This window comes from Poecilia reticulata, chromosome 16, assembly GCF_904066995.2.
Source record: "Poecilia reticulata chromosome 16, P_reticulata-male-v2, whole genome shotgun sequence".
NCBI lineage: Eukaryota > Metazoa > Chordata > Actinopteri > Cyprinodontiformes > Poeciliidae > Poecilia > Poecilia reticulata.
The window spans coordinates 29,615,530-29,640,885 of NC_088845.1; the positions used below are offsets into that span (position 1 = coordinate 29,615,530).

The 25,356-nt window shown below is 39.0% G+C and overlaps 1 protein-coding gene across 7 annotated transcripts in view; it reads left to right on the top strand.

The window, feature by feature from the left end:
- oxr1a (oxidation resistance 1a) overlaps positions 1–25,356 on the top strand; it is a 176,323-nt gene that overhangs the window by 8,369 nt on the left and 142,598 nt on the right. For all 7 annotated transcript variants that reach the window (XR_535755.3, XM_008431798.3, XM_008431803.3 and 4 more), the window contains exon 2: positions 8,766–8,851. Coding sequence is in view for 6 of the 7 variants with exons in the window: in XM_008431798.3 (XP_008430020.1) it covers positions 8,766–8,851 (86 nt within the window). In the remaining variant the exon portion in view is untranslated. The remainder of the gene's footprint in view (positions 1–8,765; positions 8,852–25,356) is intronic.

Sequence of the window (25,356 nt, forward strand, 5' to 3'; positions counted from 1 at the left end):
ATTTCAAGCCACTAAATTATGATGTCAATATTATGATATATTCAGCATTTTCATAACTGAAGGAAATGTAGTTACTTGATTGTGCTATAAAATGGCTTTATATGTAATTTCAGTTAAAATTTCCAGCCGGAACCATTGTGTAAGCTAGTTTCTGGTATGCTTGCAAATTCAGTGCACAAGCAAAATCTGTTAACAACAAAATTATTTTAAAAAAACTATAAAATTTGAAAAATTAACTTTAACAAAGTTTTTATCTGATGCCATTTAGATCTACAACCGACATCTTAAAGTTAAAGTCAATATGATATCACCATCGCTGCCAGTCGATGTGTGCATGCTAAATTCCGGCAGCCATTGTAGAAAGTTTTATTTGCTCGCAAAAGGGGCTCTGATGCATTTCTCTCCAAGAATGCACAAACTAACCTGGCACGGCTGGCTTTCTCCTGGAAGACCAGATGGGATGCCCTCAGGAAGATAACAGGCAGCCCCAACAGCCCAATGCAAATCTGAGAGTCAGAAATTTCTGAGAGTCATTTCAGAAATTTCAGAAATGACTGATCAATTAGGAATGATCAGTCATCAGTCAATCATTCCTAATTGACTGATCATTACCATAATGGCATTGTGTTTCCTGCCAGGTTGTTGTGACCTTTATTGGCTCAGGAAACAGACTGCAATAAGGGTCTGCAAGAGCCATCAGATACAGGCGAGGGTATGAATGGAGGAGAGAGGGGCGACTGGAGGATCTGAGAGGGGAGAAACGAGCAGTGGAGAGGTGCAGATGATGGGACGGACGAGGGACAGCAGAGAGGAACAGAGGGGAAGATGAGTCATATCACTGCAGCAAACCAGGCCCTGATTGAGATGTGAACACAGAACCTGCACGAAGACATTTAGGTTTAGATTTGTCTTGGCAAATGCTCTGCAGTTTCATCCCTGATGGAGGAGTTTGTGCTGAGCTCCAAGAATAAAATGCTCTTGCCTATAAGTCTCTCCAGAAAGTGAAAAGGCTACATCATCCTGTTCATGAATAGAGCAGAGTTGTTTTTGTTTTTTTTATGAGTTAAACTCTAAAGGTGGGTGGACCTGCATTGCCTAAAAATACCCAGCCCTGCCTGCCGTATACATGTGGCCTTTACTTGCCTTTTTTGTTCTGCTGCTCTTCCTTTGTAACAGTTTCCACTCTAACTTCCTGCTGGGCCAGCTAATCCTGCCACAAATCGATTCTCTTCCTCTGCTGCTCCATCTGCTTTCTTCATCTATGACTCCTGGCTCATCTTCATTCACATTGTTGGCTTCTTTAGATTAATGAAGCTCAACTCACGCAGCATTACTGTTTACATCTGGAAAGATGGAACATGAGGACATGCTGAACATTTTATGTTGATGTAAATATTTTAAATGACAAAACGGGATTGCATAGAGATGCACTGATATGAAAATGTGTGTCTATGAATATCCGATGTTAATATTGCTGTTAGAGTCGATAACCGATCACTATCACATGACCAACCTCCTTCCCCTCCCCTTCAGAAACAAATGGCAACAAGATGGAAGTAGATATTTGCTGTCAATTTCAGCCCAGTTTTACTTATCGGTCCAATACTGAAATGTTACCAAAAAAAAGCTTATTGTCCGATGCCAATATTTTGTTTACTTGATTATTATATGATAGACCACCATAAGGTTTTCTCCCTAGTTTAAAGTATTTCAGTTTCTCATCTGATAAGCGCGAAGGTGGGCAATAATCATGGAACGTTTATCTTAAAAATTTTAATTTGTTGTTGCGATAAATTTGAATTAACGATGTTGAATTAAAAAAAAAAAACTGGTGATAATATTGGAAATGTTTTTACTATTTTCTCCACTGATTGTTCCATGAGAGCATCAATAAATGCCAGTAAGTTTGAAAATATAATTAAATGCAATAACCCTTTGCATTTTATTGAGATAAATCACTCTTCTTTAAGTAGCTGGTGTCCTGATTTAAAATGGGAATGTCAAGAATAGGCCTGTCACAATAAGGACTAAAACAATTAATCACATGATGAATTAAAACAAACTCTATTTCCATTTGCATAATTTTTCTCTTTTCTTTCCATTTCTACCAAAAACTGGATGACTTTAGTCAGCTTTGGTCTAAACCAGTGTTTCTCAACCTTTTTTGGCCCAGCGCCCCCCTAGCCCTTATTCAGGTCCCTCACCCCCCACCAAAGAATTTGCAGGCTACTTTGCACTGACCATTATTTTATCATTAATATTACCATAACTATTGTAGATGTTTTGATTTTTATGCTTGTTTCTGGATTTATCATCAAAAATAATTTTCCAGAGAACAAAAAAGTCATGGGAATAGAAATTATTTTCACAGGCGTCTACGAAAAATGCAATGGACATTCAAGTTAAAATTTGTAGGTCTAACAGCAGCAAATCGGAGTGGAAAAAATATTCTTATTTATTTCCATTTTCTAGTTGTTAAATATTCCACATAATTACCAGATAAAAGATGTTCAACATGCCAGTTTAAACTTTGAACTATTTGCAAACGACTGAGCTCTGCAACATTAAAACATGAATAGACCTGTAACTACATTAATCATAACTTCTTCTCTTTAGTGTTTCTGTGGGTTTCTGGTGGTGCAGCTCTGTGCTGCCTTCAGGAGAATGGGACATCAGAGTATCATCCATAAAATTTCACCCACATGGCATTTACTGTGCAAACCAGAGCTTTCAGTGGAAAAACAAAAGTTCCAGGTCCTTTTAATGCCATACAAATATGAAACAGAAACATGGATTATATCTTTATATAGATCTGTCTATTGATTATAGATTAATAGTTTTACTGGACAGAAATTACAAGGAACAAATCTGGTTCTTAATCAAATCCTAATGAGTCAAATTGAAAGTGTCATGGAGTCATCAGCCTCATGACATTAAAACTGACATGAAATAAATATATCAAATCTGATTTAAAAACATAAATAAGTGATGTTATGGTCTGTAAGATATATTTATTCTCAGTACTAGATGTGGTCTCAACAAACCCATGGCACTTCAACAATATTATTTTACCTTTTATCTGGAAATAGTGTCTGTTTATTCTTGCCATACAGTCCTCTGTATTAATTATTGCTTGAAAGGTCTTGCCATACCAGATTATTCCTCTGTATTTACTTTAGTTTCTTAGTTTATTCTTGCATTTTGTTCTTCATTCATTTCCATTTAGTTTCATTTGATTAGTATTATCCTCTCTTGGTTTATTGCTATGTCCACTTTAGTTTCTTTCCTGTTGCTAGATTTATTTTATCGTTTATTGACCGTCGGTAATCTCATCACCTGCTGCGCCGCCTAATCGTCATATGTTTCACATCATGTGCTGATTTTTTACTGTTCAGCGTCGGATTCTCTGTTTTTATGCCATAATTCACATCTAGTTCGTCGCTCCGTTTTATGTCCTGCTTCTCCTGTTTCAGAGTTTTGCGCAATGTGCGCGTCTTCTTTTTTTTTTTTTTTTTTTTAAGCCCCTAAGGTGCAGGGCGGTCGGGAAGCGTATCGATGGGGAAAAGGCAGACTGACAAAAACCTTTTAAAACAACGGAAACAATTTCTGCATTCTGATTTATTGAAATTTAAAAGTGCTGTGTTGTTCTATCACCCCCGTTTCATACCGGACCACTTACAGCACCTGTGTTAACGCTATAAAATGAACGCTCTCTATCGTGGTATCACCCATGGAGGGATTTCTTTATTTAAATGGGTTCATTTTTCAGAGGGATACACAGTGAGGGTGTTGTGATTTTAGATACCAGTAGCAGGAGAACGGAGCTGCGCCAAGAAGCTAACAGAAGCTACAAACACTGAATAAAAGAAGAGCTGCCATAGATACAGTTGCAGCCAAGCATGATTTAATGTTACACAATACAGTTTTACCAAGTCTAAACTGACATTGTTGTACATTGAAGGTGTAAACTTTACCTTCGACTAAACGCCCCCCAAAATGAATGACTGCAAGGCATAGAGTCATACATTTACCAAGAAGTAGTCAATTTTTGTTAAACCATAATTTTTATCGCTATCATGATAGTACCACAAAATATAGCAATTAAATTCTAAGTCCACATCGCTCACCCGTCCTCCCCATGCTTGCTGTGACTTCAAGAAAATTGTACTTTCTTTAAGCAATGACTTATTGCATTGCAGGAAGTATGTTTACGCTGTCAAAATATTTCCCACCCAAGAGGTGAAATTTCTGTAACTCCCCTAAGTTACCATGAGTCTGTTGGCAAAGGCTTTTCAGCAATTTGTATGTGTAAACACTTTTTAAAACACATTTTTCCATTCAATTGCCCAAAAATGCATCATTACGAGTTGGTCGGTCACATCAGAGCTTTCTAGTGCATACCACAAAGTATATCTCTGACATCTCTGAACGGAAGTGTTGTCCTAAACACTGGCAGTACCTGCGGATCTTCTGTGAGACTGAGGGATTCTCCTCGGTCCATTACGCGCTCGAATGCTGATGGTGTTTGTCAGCACGCTCTGCACGGCCAGAGACAATTAAGCTGAACCACAAGGTTGATTTAATGAAGCTTGGCAGGAAAAACATCCTCAAACAAGTTTTGCCTTTGAGATGGAAGCAGACAAGAGTCCATGCTGCCACGGGGGGTGAGCATGACTGCTTCACTGAGTACTGATGGAGTAAAAAGACAGGTGAACAGAACTAACAATGTTTCTTTGATAAAACCAATATCTTCTTTTTCTGAGGCTTCCTAAGACAAGTCAGAAGGAAGGGCAGAAGGAAGTATTTATTCCCTCCAGTTTGAGGGAAGCATTTTGGAACAGGTCGTAAACCCTTTTGGTTCAGATGAACAGCAGGTCTACTCTGTGTTCCTCACCTTATCTCTACATCTAATCTAGGCAGCATTACCAGGAAGCTAACTTCAGTCACTCTCATCTTATTGTTTCCCACGTGATCCTGACTGTAAGGTGAGGGTTGGAATACAGGAAGACCGGTTAATCAAGAGCTTTGACAGAGCCAGCTCTATGAGACAAATAAAGTTTAAGGATGCAGTGATCCACTTTTTTCACTTCCAACACCAAGACCAGAAGTTTAGCATCGGCCAATGCCAATCTGATTCAGAAAAACAGCGCTGGATTGACTTAAATTCTTTCTTTTTTTAAAAACAAAGACATAAATGTATTGAATTACAAACTTATTTGATAACTCTGCACCAGTACAGCTCACTGAAATACACCAGTAGATTGACACGCTTGGTCAAACATGTAAAAACAACACAACTTTAATCTGTTCAGTACAACAGCTATTGTAAAAATACATAATGAAGAAACTGGTACTGACAAAAAATATAGGTAGACTATTTTTGGTCAAACGTGTAAAAAAAAAAAAAAAAAAAAAAAAAGCAACAGATCTTCTTTCAAATGGTTCAAAGAGTGCAATTAGGAGTTCTAAATGTAATGTGAATAAATTATAAACCATGATGTTGCTCAGAACACAAAGTATGGAAAAATAGACAAGAGTAGATCTGCAACTTATGGATTAGGCACAGTGTCACCGAGACCCGATGTAGAATTCTTTTTAAATATCGGGACCGATACAGATATTAATATCGAATTGGTGCATCTCTACTAAAGTTCATGATGCTAAATCATAAAAAAATGTTTTGCTTTGGTTTTGCTTCGGTAATCATGAACTGCTTTAAGAGTTGTCATAAACTGAAGAATAACTTTTAAGAGTAAGAGGTTGTTGAAACATATTAAACATATTTCTCTTTTCTTTTTTTTTCCTGTTTACTTCAACTTTCTGGGAACCACTGATTCCAAAGTAGAAAGGATCATCAGTGATGACCGTCCCTCCATCCAGGCCTTGTACAGGTGTAGTGTCAAGAAAACATCTCTGCAGACCCCTCACATTCTGGACACAAACCGTTTGGACTTTTACCATTTAAGTCAGCGCTATAGAGCATTATTCACACATAACTTCCTGGTTTGTGTGCACTAACATGGTGAATAAAGTTTAGCTGTAAATCAATAGAAAGTTACCTTCACTTACAGGAGGTTTTAGCTGAGAACACTGTTTGCTTTACTGACCTTATCTTATATTTGATATATGCAGAATTTTATTAGAATTGAAGTTGTACTATAAAATGGTAGTATGGATATACATAATAATACACATTTAAAACTTGGAAAGTAATTTTCACAACAATTGAAAACCATTCATTTGCAATACTACTGCTAATTTTTATGTTTTACATTTTTTTGTTGGTGATCATAGTCAATGTTCTGTAAAGTCTCATCCAGCCATATACTGCTATTAAACAGTGAAATTTAGCTAATGCTAATGATATTAGAATCATTTAGTGCTATTCTGTAGAACAAAAAAAATAATCAAGAAAATAGTTCTTTTTACAATAAATTTTCTTGAAAAAAAATCCAATAAATCAAGAAAAAAAAATTCAAGGAAGCTGAATCAATGTTAGACTAACAGATTCAGTTCATTTGTGAACCTCTTGTTGTAGTCAAACCTTTCTGATTGTCTCATCCAAATATCTGTTGTCTGACCACAGAGACGGGCGCTAGGTTTTCTTATATAATGCTACGTTTCTTTGAATGCAGTATTTTCATTTTGCTTGCCTCCCGTGCCGTCTCTTTTATACAGTATCTAGCCTTGAATTAACCCCTGTGATTCCTGTCAGCGTGCTGACAGGATGTCATGTTGAAATCTGACTGAAATTGTTGAAACTGAAGGTGGTGTGGAGGAAAGGAACACTAGATTACGCGAGTAGCTTTTGTTTTCCTCAGCAGCTTGTCGGGTGTATCCCTGTCGGAGCTTGATTGGCAGCTGAAAGCTGGCTGAGTCCCAGCCCGGAAAAAAAGAGACAAAGTAAACAAACATGCTGAGGCGGTTGGACGGAGAGAGACCGAACACAGCAGCGTCTTAACGGTGGAAATAAAGGGACGTGAATGTGTTTACATGTTGGTCATGTAGCAGAGCAGTTTTATCTGCTAAAAGACATTATTTTAAATTCTGGTTTTCAATGATTAGTTTTGATTCCTTACATCAATTTTGCAATCACTTCACTCACAGGGCACATCTTATTCCTCTACCTATCTTACACTCAGAACCTGATTGTTATTATTTTTGTTTTTACGCCATTTTTATAAGAATTTTCACAATAAAGGGAAGTCGAGGTAAATTAGTTGACTGACCTTTTGGAAACAGTTGTCTTTAATTACTGTCAGTAGGTCTAAATCCAAAAAACTGAATTAGACAATAGTTCTGTTGATTTCTTGTATAGCTAAAAGGATTTTTAGATATCTTTCTTTGTATGAATTTAAAACCATTAATGGACATTACTTTGGACAGTGCTGTTTTCTAAACTGCATGTTGCTAGATTAGGCAATTTTAATAGATGATTGATGATGATTACAAACATCTTTAAAAAAAAATGCCATCTCTATATTGTGTCAGTTTTCTTAGTTTGTAAGAGCAAAAGGTCTGGAGATGACTTGGCTTCCACTTTTTAACAAATCTGAAGAGGAGACGGACATTTTACTGTTATTTCATTCATTCATTCATTCATTCATTCATTCATTCATTCATTTAGTTAGTTTTTACCATGACCTACTATTGCTGATTTCCCTTACAACCTCTTAGTTTTATACCAGTTGAGGCCACAATTATTCATAATCTTGCCATATTTAAATTTAAAATGTTAATTTAAGAGGGTTGCTACTATTTGGAAATGAGACAGGCATCTCTCAAAAGACTACAAACCATAAAAGTCAATTTGGAGAAAAAAAACAACAAAAAAAACTTTTTTTTTTTTTTTTTTGCATGTTTTCTCTGTTACTTTTGAATATTTGATTATGATCATAGGCCTCCATTTCATAACCCTAGTCTTTATCTCCCACCACAGATTCTCTGTGATTAGTCTTTTCTCCCTCTGACACCAAGTCAACCAGACCCACCATATTGTTTGACTTAAGCTAACAGACAATCATGCTAGCTGTTAGCCTGCCAATGCAGTGAGGATTTCTTCCCTTTTAACGTCAGAACTAAGCATAAAATGCCAAAGTATGTACTGAGTACAATGTATGTAGAATAATTGATGCTGGATATTTCACACACTCTTGTGACGAGATGGTGTGGGATGCGTCTCACTTTTGGGATGAGAGAATGACGGCGCTTCAGTTCCATCTCTGTCCGTCCACTCATCTCATTACCGACAGCAGAGGGTGAGAAGTGAGGCCCGTGTAGACCTCTGCATTAATTATTGAATCCTATCTTCTTTTACCTCAGCTCCGCCTCCACGCTCCCTGATAACCTTTACATAAAAGAGCAGAGGCTAACTCCAAGGAAGGCAAGACGAAAAACGGCCGTTTATGGGATTTCAACCTTTCAGGAGGACGCGCTGCTAACCCAACCTGCCTGTGACATGTTTGTGTGCTCAGACAGACATACAGCCTCCCCGTTTTTAAATTACATTTTTATTGTTCCAGTTGAGCTTCATGCCCAATTAATCCCATTCAGTTATAAATGATGTGGCGAAGTAAGGTAAACGATGATTAAAAATGCCATTCGACTCCATTCAGTCTGAGGCCGGCTAACCAAGGCTGTGGAGGTCAGCGTGGCCCAGGCTTTTCGACAACTTGAGGGCGACTGAACATCTCCCCCAATGCCCATCTTTTCTCTGACCCCTTGCCTTTATGCTGACTGTTGGTGTGTGTGTTTGCTTTCTGCAGATTTGAAAAGGCAACATCAAACCTCGACCTCCCGAAGCCCCGTAGCAAAAGAAAGAAGACGCTGCCAAGATGTTCAGCACCAAAAGGTCAGCACAATGTTACTTTGGATCAATTCTAGTGTACGGATGATGAAAAAACATCAAATAAAATAAAGCTCAGCAGAGATATTTGGGAATTAGAAAGATGAACACGGTAGTGGCTGATATTTTAGCGCGACAGATATACAAGTTAAGGAGTCTGTGGTGGTAAACATAAGTGTAAATACGGTCCTTGAACCTTTGCAGGAAACCTTGGTAGGCCGCTGAACACTCCTGTGCATTTTTAATGTGGCCCATGGTTGCATACAGTCCGCATGAATGATTCATCGGTTTGGCTTTTCTTATTTGACTGCAAGCTGCAAACGGTCACATTGTGTTAGCAGAGCTTATGCAACATGGACTGAAGGAGTCCTCCCAAAAAAGTCCATGTTCAACTTTACCCAGTGGGTTTCCAAGAACTAGAAGTTTTGTGTAAACGTGTCTACTTTTGTAGTAAAATAAAAGCTCACAATAGAACATGAAAATATGTTACCTTTTTGTTAAACTGTCCCACAATTTCATTTACAACATTTTTATGTAAAGGTAAAATCTGTATCGTAGTTTTGTAAGCCATTTTAAAATATGGCACAGAATAATGGCAAAACAAAAAATAAAACGGTTATTTTTGCTTTATATCTTAATTTGTGATGGTTTTCAAAAACAAAAAAGTACTTTTGCTAAATTATGGATTCATCCTATGATTATCACTGATGTAGCTGTCCCATTAAGAAGAAAATGTCATGCTTTAAAATAAGCAACCAGGGTTTTTGTGGCAACTTGCGAATTTATCTTTTGATTTTACTTTTTTTTTTTTTTTTTTTTTTACTTCAACAGTAAAAAAAGTCCAAACAGGACACAAAGTTCTCACATTCTTTACTAATAAAAAGATACAAATTTAGTAAAATTGTTAAAATAGTTTTTTGGGGGCAGATGTTTCCTTACGTGATTAATGTTGTTTACTCCTTTAACTTGCTGGATTTTTTCCCCCTCCGGTCTTTACTAACCTTGAGGAGATATGTGGTCGTGTAAAGTCACAACACTTGTGCTCTGAAAATAAGACGTGTCATGTTTGTTTGTTTTTTTCAGCTCAGATCTGTGATTAAAGCTGCAGCATGTAACTTTTCCAAGCATATGTTTTTTCCATATTTACTGAAAATGTCACCATGACAATAAAAGAAATGCACCGCTCCCAACCAAAAACAACCAATAAGAACCAGGAGGAATGTGTTAGCGCTGTCAATCAGTCTCGTGTACGTGATCTAAATGTGCTAATGGCAGAAAAACAACTTACTGTTTTATGAAAACCGTTTATCCGTTGTCATCGGAGGCTGTGCTTGCTAGCATTAGCATTCGTAACAGGCTGTGTTGTAAACCAGCTGTAGCATAATGGAAAGCAAGGGGGAAGGGTTGTGAACATGAGTGATTTGCAGCGCTAAGACCCTCCTCTTGGCTCTAACTGTTTGTTTGTTTGTTTCTGACCGAGTGGTGTATTTCTGCAGTTAGCACTGGGAGAAGGAAGACTGTAGATATTAGCTTCTGTGCTAATGCTAAGATGATTTCCATCTTCAACCAACGTTTTAGAACTTGGTGTTAGGATCTTGGTTTACATTTTCACTTCTCACACAGATCTCTCCAACTTTTCCCACCCCTGCTCTGTAAATATTTGATTTACTTTCGAAGTTACCTGTGGACTGGTACCGTATTGATTCCTCATTCTTTCCGCATTGCACTTTTAAAAGTAACCCACCAAGTTCAGCACTTGGGTCAGCATTAAAACTTTGCTGCTGTATATACAGTTAAAGAGTTTCCACGGGGAAACTTAAGCGTATAATAATGTGATGTTGTCCCAAAACTGCACCCATTTGGCCGCCTGATGCTGCTGCTGTATGTAATCATCACCATACAGTGTGTGCGGAGATGATTAAACCATGCCGGGCCTCCGTCTTTGGAGAGCTGCGTCAGCGCGGCTGATGACACAGATACGCTCAGAATGACAGTGTTCAGCTGCCATTTTTAAAAATTCAAACGTTGAAGAGCCTGCCTCACTTTTTTCTTCTTTTTTTTGCTGATCAAGACACAAAGTAACACAGGAAATCTGTCATCCACAGATTGCTGTGCAGCGGATTTTAAATGAGACCTCTTCTTTTATCGTTCCCTCGAGTCACAACACTTGCAGGGATTTCAGTGGGAGAATAATTAAAAGTCAGCAAAACTGAATGAAATACCTTAATGTTTCTGGCATCTTTAGATTTAGCTTAAAGAAGCGTGTGATTGTTACTCCTCTCTGAGAGGGCGCAGCGTCTCAATGTGGTGGATGAGTTGAGTGTTCAGCTCACTCTGATTGAATGTTTATGTCTACATGTGTTTATCGTAAAGTAGGGCCTTATTAATTCAAGTCTTTAATTCTGGATCAGGACATTTATGACATGATGGAAAGCAAGTCTGATCCCCCCCAGCTCTATTAAACTGTATATACTGTTGAGTTTATATGAAAGTAGACATGTAGTTTTGGGCATTCTGAATTATACCTGTTATAGGGAGTTGAGTAAAACAATGTAGGAAATTCTGATGCACCGATCAGAGATTTTACCTGCCAGTCCTGCTTTAAGTCGGTCCCAATTTGTATCTTGGCTTTATTTTTCTTCTACTTTATGAATATTGACATTTCAGAAGTAAGATAAAACCTTCATTTTCAAAAACTGTACAAAGTTGGAGAGCTGTCTCTGTTTTCATCCATTACAGAAAACTGTACTGTAATACCTACAGTACAAACTGCTGCAAGAAGTAAAAACATATATCATTTTCTCCTCTTACAGGACACATTATATTTCCTTAAGTTTTTTTTATACACCTGGCAATATTACGCCCACTAAATCAAAACAACTAGGGTTTTTTTTGTCTTTTTGCTACAATACTTTGTTGGTTTAATGTGGTAATATACAGGGTTTTCTCCAATAAACCTGCTAAGCCTGGTGTTGGGGGCATTAGGGCCATCCACCAGCAGTTTTTGTGTTTTAAAAATTTGTAAAAGTTACAAAAAAGCACTTGCAGGTATCAAAATTTGGAAATATTAGTATGTGAGGTAATCAGGTAAGTGCAAGGACAGGGCTATTGGTGCCTTGCGCCCAGTTCAATATGTCAACTATATACCTAGCTTACACCGTTTTTACTGCCACTGTTCCTGTTGTATAAAAACCCTTATTTAAAACAAACAAAAAATGCTGAGCCTGGCAGGGGATCAAGTAAAGCCTGGTGGCCCGCCAGGCTAGCAGTACATTGGGAGAAACCTTGATATATTTATTTGTTAGATTGTTAAATCATTAATTTTTGGAACCGTACAGGAGCTTTGAAAAGCCTCTCCATCCTAAGATTATTAGTACAAGAAGCAGAGGTGATATCCTATTGTCTGTGTCAGGGAGATGTTGATATTACACAGCTCTGTGGGTGAAAAGTATTATTTCAAAGCAAAGACAAAATGATCACAGAGCTGTTAGTGTAACCTTGTAAATCTTTAATAACTTTGTATTTAGCTCAGTTATTCCAGTTGGCATAACTAATGTTAGTCTATTTATTCCCCTGACTAATTGGACAGAAATGCGTTCAGCTTTGTGTTATTTGCAGATCTCCAACTCCCTGGAGTTAGTTTGTTGTTGCACCCTGATGGAGCATCTCACATGCCTTTGTAAAATTCCTACTTTCTCTTTTTGTGGTTCCTCCAATTTTAATTTTGAAAGAGCTTCATGCTAATAAAATGGTTGATTTTAAGTTTTTTGCTTTTTAACTTTCCTTTTTTTTGCCACTTATCTGTTTATGTAGAGTTTATTCACTGATTGATTTCAACCACTGTATGTGGATGGGATCATCAGGAGTCCCTCTGTGCTGCATGTATCCCCAGACGTAGATTCAACCATACCAATGCTGTCAGATTCAACTTTTAAAGCCTTGACCTTAGTGATGGTGTTTCCTTTTGAGACTTGATGTAATCATAAGCAATGAGTAGCGGTACCTACTTGAGAGAGAACATTTATTCTTAACTGGAGGCAACATGTACTCTGCCCTGCCTCATCATCTGAAGGAGCTATATTTGATGGTCTGTCTCGCCACTTTACAGAGAAACAAAATGGTGGAAGAAGAATCACCGCTGCCTTTTTATCTGACATGTTAGGAGGAGAGTAAGTTCACCTCCAGAATATACTGCAATAATAAACTTGTAGTTGAGTCTCGCCCATCCCTTCTCATGGGAGTGAGAGGTTTTAAAATTACGGCGGGTCTCACATTACCACTGGGATTTGCTAATTAATTGTCTTTGTTAGAAGTCTAACCTACTGATGGTAATACAAGCTAACAACAATGGACTGTTCTGAATTGCTTTTTTTAACAGTTGAGTAACGTACAGTGATGGAGGTCGTATAGTATTTTGTATATGAGACACTGAATTGCACATGGATCAGATGTGTGAAAAAATTCTCACTATTTTATATATACAAAGATGTTGAGGTCATTTTGTAAAAAAAAAATAAACAGACATTTCCTGGTGGAAATCTATTTGCAAAAGGTTTGCTCTAAGGCAAACCTTTCTTGGGAATTTGAAATTCCAATTTCTTCCTAAAACATAGAAACACACAAAACTTGACAACATCCTTTCATCACTAATGCATCTTGGGTAGCTTTTTACCAATTGACTTCAAATCTGTGTCTGTCACTGTGTTTCCATCCAACTGTCACACAAATTTTTAGCAACGTTTTAAAATGTTGCAAACAAGGAAAATGAGAATTAAGTGAATTTCCATCTACTGGTTTAGGGTGAATCGACCAATACTTAAATGTGCTTAAAAACATTGATGAAAACATTATTGGACATTATATTGAGTTAGATTATGTATTTGTCCATATTAGTAGGCAAATACAAATATTAAACCTGTCTTGTAATGTGTCATAACATGACATTTGTTGGGAACTAGATATATATATATATATAGATTACACTGTTAAACTTGGATTCAAACATGATTACCTCTTTTTAAGAAATTGGGACAATTGGTGTGGCAAATGGTCAGTGTACATCGTATCAAATATCAAATTTATGTTGATCAACCTCTCTTAAACATGTGGCAGTAGACCTTAAAACACATTATATAAAGGCATTTGAAAGCAAAATTAATCAAATTTCTCTTGTGCAGCAGGACAAGTGAAGTGAAAAGGTTTTCTTGTTTGGTTTGGTGAACTGCTTTGCCTTGCTTCTGGTCATCTTTCCATCCTGTTTTGTTTCAGTTCCAGTCACAATCGCTGTGGATTAAGATGTTTGTTTCTTTGCAACTTCTTTCCAAATGGAAACCCTTATAAAACACACCCTGCTCCCTTTTTGATATCAATGCTTATATTTTTGATGCCTGTTTTTTAATTTTTCTTTTGAACCTAATCGCCACAAAATTTTGCTACTTTGGGTCATGGTTAACCTCGGGTAGCATGAACCATGACCTACTGTCACGGTTCAGTTAAATTAAAATCCAGTTAGTTGTCTGCCATGTTACCAAATAAATCTTCCTCCAAGCTGTTTGTGAGGACACAAGCGATGCATATATAAATCCTTGCTAGCAGCTCTGATGGAACATATTTTGTTCCCTGGAAAATATGTTCCCTGGAAGCTGTGATCAACAAGTCTCTAGGTACAAAGGAAACTAATGACTCTGCATTTGTTTTTAGCATAGAGTGCACAGTGTTAAGGTTTTAGTAATGCACCTGGATGATGTTAGCATTACAAAACGAGTCATAACAATTTCAAGATATAAAGAAAAAACTTAATTTTATCTGTTTGTCCTTGCTAAACTTCCCTTGTGACGGTACGGCCGCTCCGATCCGCTTTTCACTGTCGTCGTGGTAGCCAACCTTGCATGTTGCTAGCTCTGTTAACAGAATCTCATATTCAGCTCTGACCCAGTCCCACCTGCATATCTGTCCTTGGCTCCGAGCTGCTGACATCAAGGGGCCTTGCACTTGATTATTTATGTATGCAGAAGAAGGAGAGGATTGTGTCTGGGGAGCATAGTGCATGCTGGGATGCATTAACCCTCCGTCGGTCCAATCATGACTGTACAGCCTGCCACCTCAATGCCAAACCCAGACTTCACCTCAAACTCACCCGGAAGGTTGGTAGAGACAGTCCGAGGCCCTAGTTGAATATGTAATGTGATCTGCAACAGGTTGGACTGGACTTGATTGATTCTGTTCAATACTAAGTGAACATCTTGATTTAATTCTACAGTGACTGTCATTGAACACAAGAATCTCAGTAGCCCAGAGGCGTCGATTGTCATAAAATGGCAACGTTTCCCAGTTGTGCTAGTCATCATTTTGGCCATCTGGTTCCAGCTTCCCATGGCTTAAATTGCATATTGAACTAGAGATGATTATGCCTCAGCAGTACATCAGTTCTTTATCAACAAAATGATCCTCTCCAGGGGAAATGATATCTTGTGCCTTCTCATGATATGAAATTGACACTATATTTTCCTTCAATGTGAAATCTGCCTCGTGAAACTTTCTCTAGTTCAGTGGTTCTTAACCTTTTTTGAGGTACCGAACCCCCCAGTTGCATATGCGCATTCACCGAACCCTGCTCATTCCAACCCCCCCCCTCCCCCCCACCCCCTCCGACACACAAAATACCTTGTGGTATTCTGATTTAGTAATGTAATTATATTAGCTGTGTAACCACCCCCACACCACTAGAGGCAGTAGCAACCCCGAAAAGATTAAGTGATGGCAAAGCGGGGCGCGTCATCACGACTTTACACAAGTGTGTCTTTACCTCCGTGGCAGAGGCTCCGCCGAACCCCTGAGACCGATTCATCAAACCTCTGGGGTTCGATCAAACCCAGGTTAAGAACCACTGCTCTAGTTATTGAGTGTAAGCTAATAGTGTAAGCTAATATGAAGGAGTATTGATATGGTGATGTGTGCTTTAAGCTTGATGCCCTTTTGAACGTTTTTAAGGCTCAAGCTCTTATTTATAGCAAGAAAGAAAGCACTTCTGGAGTTGCTATATTACATTTACAATCGACTAATTAAGGGTGCTCGTCAGGCCAGCCGTAAGCATTTGATTATGTGACCGTCGAAGTAGCCTGAGCTATTTTAAAATGGTTTTTATGACAGCATAAGATGCAAAGAAATGTGTAAACATTCTGATAATACTGGTCCACCGCATTAGGACAGGTCTTTGGGCCCCATAAGGCCTATCGGTCTTCAGAAGTTTAGTAAATATTCCAGAAACAGCCCTAAAAAAAAAAACGGCTAAACAAATACACAGACACAAGCAAATCTAGTTCTTCCAGGCTTTGCGTATGATCTGTTCCTTTAACTGCTTTGTTCACATTTTCAAACTGTGGCAGCATTTTGATCAGGCAGGCCCCCCGTGTGGCAGATCGCCGGCAGTAATGTAGCCTAAGCACCGCTAAAGTCTGAGTAATGAGGAGAGGGCTTTCTGCTGACACAGGAAAAAGAACATATCTAATGTCAAGGGATGGGTTAATTCAACTCCCATCATGGGCCTGTGCACAGGAAGACCAAAGAAAGGGTCTGATGTCGCTTAATGAGCAACATAATATTTACATGTTCACAAATGTAGTAACTGCCTTGATAAAAGCATGTGTTCTGATCAGAGGTTCATGTCCACAGAGAGCTGATATTACAGAGGTCTACATTGTTTAATTTGATTTTCAGTCAACTAAAGACAACATTCTTCATCCACTTGTGGTGCAACTTTGATACCAAGGATCCCAAATCCAGACCTAAATTCAATGGCTGATGGAATATTCTTTAAAACTTAAACTTTTATAAATGGCCAATGAATTATGAACCTTGATAATCCTCAAAATCTGTTGATAGAATTGATCTTTTCCCCATTCTTCTAAACCCACAAGCCATTTAGAGGAGTGGGTTTAAGTCACGGAGACTGCAGTGAGTTCTGACTCTTTTCAGCTGGATTGCTGTGTTTGGTTCAGGTAGAGACTTGCAGCTGTATTTCCAAACTTTTCCCTCATTAGGAAGCTCCCCACAGCTGTAAATGTGACACATTTGGATACCCAGTAGTTGCTGTCCTATTAACTTCTCATAGCCCCAGGTAATGGGGGCAACTGATGGGTGAGGGGGATGTCGTTTAGGCCAGTCAGCATCAGGAGACGAATGCACTGAATGCAGTTTTTGAGCAACTTTGAAATGAATTGACCTACTGTGGGTGTTTGCATGCACTTCACTCCCCCAGCATCAATCTCCTCCCACTGCAACACCCAAGTAATCAAATGCGAGGTTCCATGTTGGTGATCAACATCTCAGAGCAGCCGTCTAATATCTAATTACACCTAATGAGGGTATTCGTTTGGGGAAATGTTCTACAATATGGCAAGGATACCTGTTTAAAGTGTCACCAGTGTGTTTTTTTCTTGGCCACAAGGGGGCAACAGCTAGTGCAAATTAAAATGTGCTGTCATAATGAGTAGTAGTGTATGTGAAGACGAACATCATTTACATGTTGTTTAATTTGAGATACCTGATGCATTCGACACAGTTAATGGCTTGCTGTTCAACTGGTTCGCAACTGGTTGCTGTCAAGTGTACCTACACAATAACAATCTGTTTTGTAATGGGAAAAGACTCTCCAATCTGTACAGAAAACTTTGCAAATAAACATTTACACCACTATATTTATCATTACTAGATTTGAACCTAAAATACTTTCAACACATACCTGGAGTGTTGCTTTGACTCCTGCATACAGGCTTGAGGAACCCTAGAATCTCCAGTGACAGCTATTTGGACGTGCCTTAACGCCAGCTAAGGCAGCATGTTGCCTATTCCTCCAAAGCTCCGCTTCGGAGCTTGAGCCCCATCCAAACTCCTGCATCAAAGATCATCCCTAACTACTGAGCACTTAAAAACGGTTGTAAACGGCATCTATGGACGACATGGAGAAGCATTGTTCTTATGACGTGCAGAAGGCAGCATGTCAGAAAGAGGAGGAGGTTCTTAAAGAGACAGACGCCAATTTCAAGGGGTCGGATATGGCTGTTATATGAAGCCAATTTTTGTTAAAGTTAGTTTTTGATAGAGTATTTTTGTAACAGATGAAGGTAACCTTAATTGATTGTGCTATAAAATGGTCCTATGTGCCTGGTGGCCAACACATAACACCCCCTTTAAGCAGGGTAAATAGCTTGTGTCGGTTCTGTGCAGAGGATTGGTGTAAAAAGAAGATGCTGCTAGATTTGGTGAGGTACATGATGTTTTATGGTGAACTTCAAGCACACAGTCCATTTGTTTTTCTTTTCTTTTAATTTCGCCCACCCAACATGCTTTTTCCCTGGGTAATCAAACTAATTGCTTGGAAACGAGGCTTTAGCACCAATTAGAGGTTCCCTTCTCACCTTTTATAAATATCAATGTTGATACCAAAGTTAAACTAAACAATATAAAAGGTCATTATTTCATAGGATCTAAAGTACAAGTTTGCTCTTCGAGGCACATTGTGTTATTTGTTCCATCACCTCCTCCTCAGTTTTTCCGCCCCAACACTTGTCAGTCATGTTGATGTCTGTTGTCAGCCGTCAGCTGGAGGCGATAAGTCTTCTAGAACAAAAAAGTAAAGTGTTTTTTTTTTTTTTTTTTGCTTACACGTTTGCTTTTTTTTCCCTTCAGAAGTTGCTACGACCTTTTAGGTGCTTCACGAACTGCATGGCATTGGTAAACAAACACCCATTTTACTTTCACTTGAAACAAAAGCAGAATGTTAATGTAGGAGTCGAGAGCTGGTTCAAGTTTTAATTGAAGGAGATGGAGGAAGCGGCTTTATGTCGCATCAGAAGGTTTAATCAGTCGGAATATACCGTCGCTCGTATCAAATCTATGTACAGAGGTTGAATGTCAGCCGGTGACATGGGTGAAAGTGAGCCTATTGGCCCTGGGTGCAGGGTGATGAAACTTTGATGCAGCTTTATTTAGAACTATATTTTACAGGATTACGTTGCGGGTCTCCCATTTCCACTTCAAAGGTTGAGCTTTCACCACTGCTGGGGGTTGTGTCACTGTACTCCCCCATGATGGCTCCTCGCCATTTTCAGCTCAAGGTAGATGTTTTGTCATGCAGAAGCCTTCCAAAGCTTTATTTGTTTGAACCTTTTCTTTTTTCTCTGTTAATCCATGAAGCAAGAATTTGCTAAATTTGTGTGTTGCTTTCTGAGAGATTAGATTAGCTCTGTATTCACTTGTCGCTGGATGAGGGAGAGAGGGGGAGAGAGAGGAAGAGGGAGAGATTGGTGGGCTGAGGAGTTCTTGAACTGACTCTTTATTTAAAAAGAGGCTCTTTGGCTTATTTTAAGAGGCGTCATTCTATTCTGGGACTCCACTAGAAAAGGAGAACTTTGCACAATATTACAGTTAAATATTTATGTCATGCTGCTCCTGTATGCAGGCCAAGGTTTATTCAGTGGATTGTGAAAAATCTGCTGAATAAACCTTTATTACAATGATAGGTGGTCAAAATAACCAGTTTAAATATGCAAAAAGTTGGTCAGAAGGTTTTTAATTGCTACAGTATAATGCCTGTATAGATTATTCCATTAATTCAGATTGATATTAATAATTTTGTCATTTCACTTTTTAATCAAGTTCAATATTAAAAGAGATTTATTTTTTCTTTTACTTTGATTTATCCTTTAAATTTAAGTATACCGGGACTATTAGCTGTTTTAGGCTTAACTATATTTGTAAAGTTCTTTCATTGAAAAGATTAGTGCTAAATATTGTCTGAAAACTCATTTTCTAATCAAACAAATATCTGTTGCAGATTTACCTGTTTTTCTTTATTCAGATGTGTTTCCTAAGAACTATTTTTCTTTTATTCTCTATTTTTTCAGTTAACACTGCAGTTACATCATACATCAAAGCAGAAATATCCTCTGATCGTTTTCTGTCCATTTTATACCAACTACAGTAAGAACAGGATGGGAGAAAAATAATCGACATCTTCGGAGATGACTAAGTTTTTTTTTCTTATCTGAAAATGGAGAATAAGAAAAACATCAGAAATCCCTTTAGCATATTGGTCATTTGATGAGACATTTGAAAAAAAAAACCTTTAACAGATGGCAGGAATAAACTGAAGAACATAAACATGGAAAAACCTTTATTTATCCTGTACACTAATAGGAAATCTAATGTTTTTCTAAGTGGGTTTTCTACCAAAATCACTTTCAGGTTTTCGCAATATTTATTTAGTTTTTTCAAAAAAGCCTAAAATAAGCCAATAAATACCTTAATCATTTCCTTTTTAATAAGTTTGCCTTAAAGTCTTGCCAGTGATCACTGGAGGAAGTGATTTGTGAAATGTTGCCCACGTTGCCTTTCACCCTTCGGTCCCATCTTTTCCTCGGGTCGACGCGTCTCCTTCGCCTTCTCTTCCAGTCTTCCCGTTTTCCTCTCCCGCATGGCGGAGGCAGTGGAGCAGCTGCTGCCACGGGGAGATCATTGGCCTGAGGTGAACGTACAAGAAGATCCAAATGAACATTTATTTCATTACTGACAGTGAACCACCAGCAGCAGATTTCAATGTCATTCCAGGCGCAGAGGAAAGCAACAAGGACACAAACAGCACAATCATAACTGCGACCTTGCTCCTGGAAACAAAAAGCCGGTGTTTGTCTAGAACATATTGACTTAAGGAGACATTTGTAATCCCTGCAGCAGCCATTTTCTTCTTTATTTTAAAGATTTATTATGATGTTATGCCTTGCAAGCAGACTAAACAAGAGGCAGGAGAGAGCCCCTTCAGGTGGCTGGATGTGTTTGTTAAAACACGGCCATTGTCTCTGAAAACGCTAGAAACGTATGCCAGCCCTTCTGCAGCTATGCAGCCTTTTATCCCTTTGGCTCCGATTATTCCATGTCTTATTTAAAGATGGATCGAGAGTCAATAAATTACATTCTTTGCACAAAAAATAAAAAATGGCTTCAAACGAGCACCGTTTAGCATTCAGATAAGCGGCGGGTACTGCTGTCTTCCTCTGCCATGGGATCTAACTCAATTTGCTGACTGCTGTGACATTTTTGTGATCACTGGGGGGAAAAAAAGTGCAGCGCCTGGATTTACTGTCACAGAACCTCAGATTTCCTTTTTCTTCTTTTTTTTTTCCCAGATGAATGCGCAGTGAGCTCACCCTTATCTGGCAGGGAGCGTTTAAAACATGACAATGATCATTTGTTTTCCTGCCTTTTTAGAAAACTGACAGACATGCAATAAAACCCCCAAAGACGGCTTAAAACCAAGTGGGTCAGATGGAGAACTTCATCCGTATAGGTGCTGGGCAGAATTTAAACGAAACACAAAAATGAAAGCTAGTTTTAGTCTCTCAATGTGATTAGATGTGGCGTCTGTGTGGAGGGTGAGTGTTTCTTTAAGTGGGTCTGGATTTACAGGTGTGTGTAAGACATAAAGAGCCATGTGAGGTTTCAGACGGCTCTTAAAAGGTAAAAGCCTCGAGATTTACTTCAAGGACTGCTAACCCACACGGGCGGTTATTCAAATTTATGGCATTGCAAAAGATGCTCCCGTACATTTTCAATGTAATTACTCAATCTGATTTCCTGGATGGATGAGAGGCATTTTTAAGACAACATACAAATGCAAAACAAAATGGGATATATATATATATATATATGTATTCACCTTGCAGCTGATGGGTTGAGTTTGCCCTTTATTTAATGCCGTCCATGAAAGCAATGTCAAAGAATGTTGTATTGCCTCCTTAGAGATGTTTATTTTTAGTTGCACTTAAGTTGGGTTACTCTTAAATTTTTAATAGAAAACGGCAACAGAAATAGAAATTAAATATTTTTCAAAAGCTGACTTTATTTATTAAGAGTAAGTAAATGCTATCCAAACGGACTTGATCCAACATGAAAAATTAATTAAAGCCCTTTTACATTATAGTGTAGCAATTTTTTGCCAACCTTCTCTTTTGCAGAATTGCTTTAATTCAGATGAGTTAGAGGGTTTTCCAAGCTGGAAATACCTTTTCAAGGTTGTGCAGCTGCCTCTCAAAGGCTTAGTCAAAGTCTGAAGTTTGAATAGGGCACTGCAGAACCTTATCTTTAAGGTCAAGCCCAGACCGTCACCCTCCCACCACCATGTTTGACTGTTAGTTTTTAGGCCAAATTAAACTTTTGTAAACATTTCGTACATGTCATTCCACAGAATATCTTTTTACTAAAAACTTGGATTACCAACGCGGTTTTTTTTTTTCTTTTGCAAATGTGAGATGTCGTGGTCAGCAATGGTTTTCTCCATGGAAGTGTTGGAAGGATTGCAGCTTTGCCAAATATCTTTACATGTTTTTTAAAAAAAAATCATGAACATTGACTATAACTGAGTCCTGCAGTTTTCTAGCTGATACTTTGAGATCTTTTGTGAGCTCCTGGATGAATCATAAGTGCACTAGTAGTTCTGGTAGGTTGACCACATTGTGGAAGCTACTTCATGTTTTCTCCATTTGTGGATAATGACTTTAAATATCCATCCATCCATCCATTTTCTTGCACCCTTTTTCCCTCAGTGGGGACGGGAGGGGTGCTGGTGCCCATCTCCAGCCAACGTTTTGGGCGAGAGGCGGGGTACACCCTGGACAGGTCGCCAGTCTGTAGCAGGGCAACACAGAGACACACAGGACACACAACCATGCGCACACACACTCATACCTAGGGGCAATTTGGAGAGGCCAATTAACCTGACAGTCATGTTTTTGGACTGTGGGAGGAAACCGGAGTACCCGGAGAAAACCCACGCATGCACAGGGAGAACATGCAAACATGCAGACTTTAAATATGGTTTGCTTAAATCCTATATACTTAACAAGAGGGCATTTGACCATTTCCAGACTGTCAGTGACTTTGTTTCACATTTTTTGCCTTTTTTTTTTAGACTGGGTCATAATGTCTTGCTTTTGAGATCTTTTGTCCTACTTCATGTTTAGAAACGTTCTATTGAGGGAGTTCATTAATATACAACTCAAAGGGTTATTGAGCCTGCATGTGGGATGCAAGATTGACCCGACAAAAGGAAATGTGATTAATCACAGTTCAGTCACTAATAAACAAGAATGGGGAATATATTTACCAATAAAAGTATCTTAAATCTGCTATTACCAAGGCATGATTAAAAAAAAGAAAATGCTACAAACTGCCGGAATTTCTGTGGGGAGCAAATACTTTTTACAGTACTGTATGCTGATTGGAGGGCGACATAAGAAGAGAGAGACTTTTCCTGTTCATCCTACCCAGAGTTCACAGGAAGGTAGCGGTGTCAACAGCTTTCTAGTGCTCATCAGCCTCCTACATAGAGCCAACTGTTTGCTCCTCTTCGCTCCACTGTAGTGTAGCCTTAGGTTATTTTTCTTTTTTTTTTTCATTTTTTTTTTTTCATGATGTCTCCTTCTTTCACACTAATGTAGAACAGCTGAAGTGGCCTGGAGGGGAAAGAGATATAATGGACAATGTACTCCAGTTTGGGTAAAATCTGACGTCTGCTTGGTTTTGCTGGAATGCCAAGCGTTCCAGATGTACACGGCATCTACGCTCTGCTTTTGGAAACGGACATAAGATGTTTTAGAACCTGTGTGACCTATGTACCATCAGCAAGATTTGGGGTGAAGTAGCTAATACATGGGTTGCCATTAACCCTAGACCATGGACTAATGTGTTTGGACTTATGTGGCGGCTTGGATTGATGGTGAGCAGCCTTGCTACAGTAATCAATCTAAATTATGCATCACCATGAATTTATGTGTGCATAAGACTCCATCAAGAAGAGAGGACCATTAATACCAATGATATGGAGAAACCTACCTCTCTGTTTCTACAGATTTAATGGTCAGAAGACCCTTACAGTGTGACTTCAGATCACCTTTGGTTCCGTCACTCTCCAGAATACTTCAGTGACATTCTTTGTCTGAAGGTCTTGCCCGTTTTAAGCATCTTTTCCCAGTTTTTCTACAGCTAAGGACACAATCAGATAAAACACAAGTCTGTTGGTGATCAGCTTCACCAGCTGACCTGCGTCAGACAAACTTGCAAAGTCCAACTTACTGCCGATTCAACTGACCCTCGAGGGTCAATTGGCACAGCAGAGGGCAGATTTGGAGAAGCTCTTTTCACAAAATACTTCAAGCCTGGAATTGGTTGGCTTTTGGTTGAGGACAACCCACTGCTGCTACAACCAGAACTCACCAAGTGAAGCAGTCAATGATTCGCATTCACATTCCCATGTAGGCTGATGGCAGAAGGATAAGGCTAATGAGACGCCCAATGGATTGAAGGCAAAGACAGACTGCCTAGTGGGTACCAGTTTTCCACTTCACTGCTGAAGTACAAAGGTTGAACAGATCAAAGGACTTTAGCTAAGGATATTGTTTTTCGTAGTCATACTGATGATGAAAACAAAAAAAAAGTATACACATTAAAATTAAATGCTTTATCTGCCATGCTCATTTTCCACTCCTTACCTCCTTTTATTGCCGATGACGGCTTGATATTTGAAAGTTGATGTGTGCCAGTTTGATCTGTGTATTTGTAAACGGCCAGAGAAAGCTCAGAAGACGCTGTGGCTTTGGGTCTTCTGATGGAACTAGTTTGTGAAAGAGGTTCAGAGACTTTTTCTCAACTTGAAGTTATGCCTAAGCTTCGGACATCAGATCATCAGTGTAACTGTTGCAATATAGTTTAATTTTATTTTGACCACTCTGTTGGGGTGCTAAACCTTTGTTGTTTCTGAGAATAGTCTTTGGTCAGATAAAGTTACATTAGAAGTTGGAATAAAAGGTGCTGTTTATTAAACATGAAGCCTTGGCTAACATCAGGCTATCTTTAATTCATGTAAGATGGAGAAAAGGTTTAACTGACCTTATGTTGAGCTCATCTATGGTCATGAGCTTTGGGTCATGACCGAATGAACGAGATCACTGATACAAGTGGCCGAAATGGGTTTCCTCATTTCGGCTGCCTCACCCTATCTCTAAGGGCTCTCCCTTAGAGAAACTCGGTCATCCGGGAGGGACTCAAAGTAGAGCCACTGCTCCTCCACGTTGAGAGGAGCCAGTTGAGGTGGCTCGGGCATCTGGTAAGGATGCCTCCTGGACGCCTCCCTGCTGAGGTGTTCCGGGCACGTCCCACTGGGTGGAGGCCTCAGGGAAGACCCAGGACACGCTGGAGGGACTATGTCTCTCGGCTGGCCTGGGAACACCTTGGGGTTCCCCCGGAGGAGCTGGAGAAGTGGCTGGGGAGAGGGAAGTCTGGGCCTCCCTTCTGAAGCTGCTGCCCCCGTGACCCAACCCCAGATAAAGCAGAAGAAAATGGATGGATGGATGGATGTTGAGCTGGGTTTGACGTTACCCCAACATAACAACGTTCCAGTTAACATTGTAGGAAAACATTATTTGTTATCAACAGGCGACGGCAATAGAATTGTTCGCAGT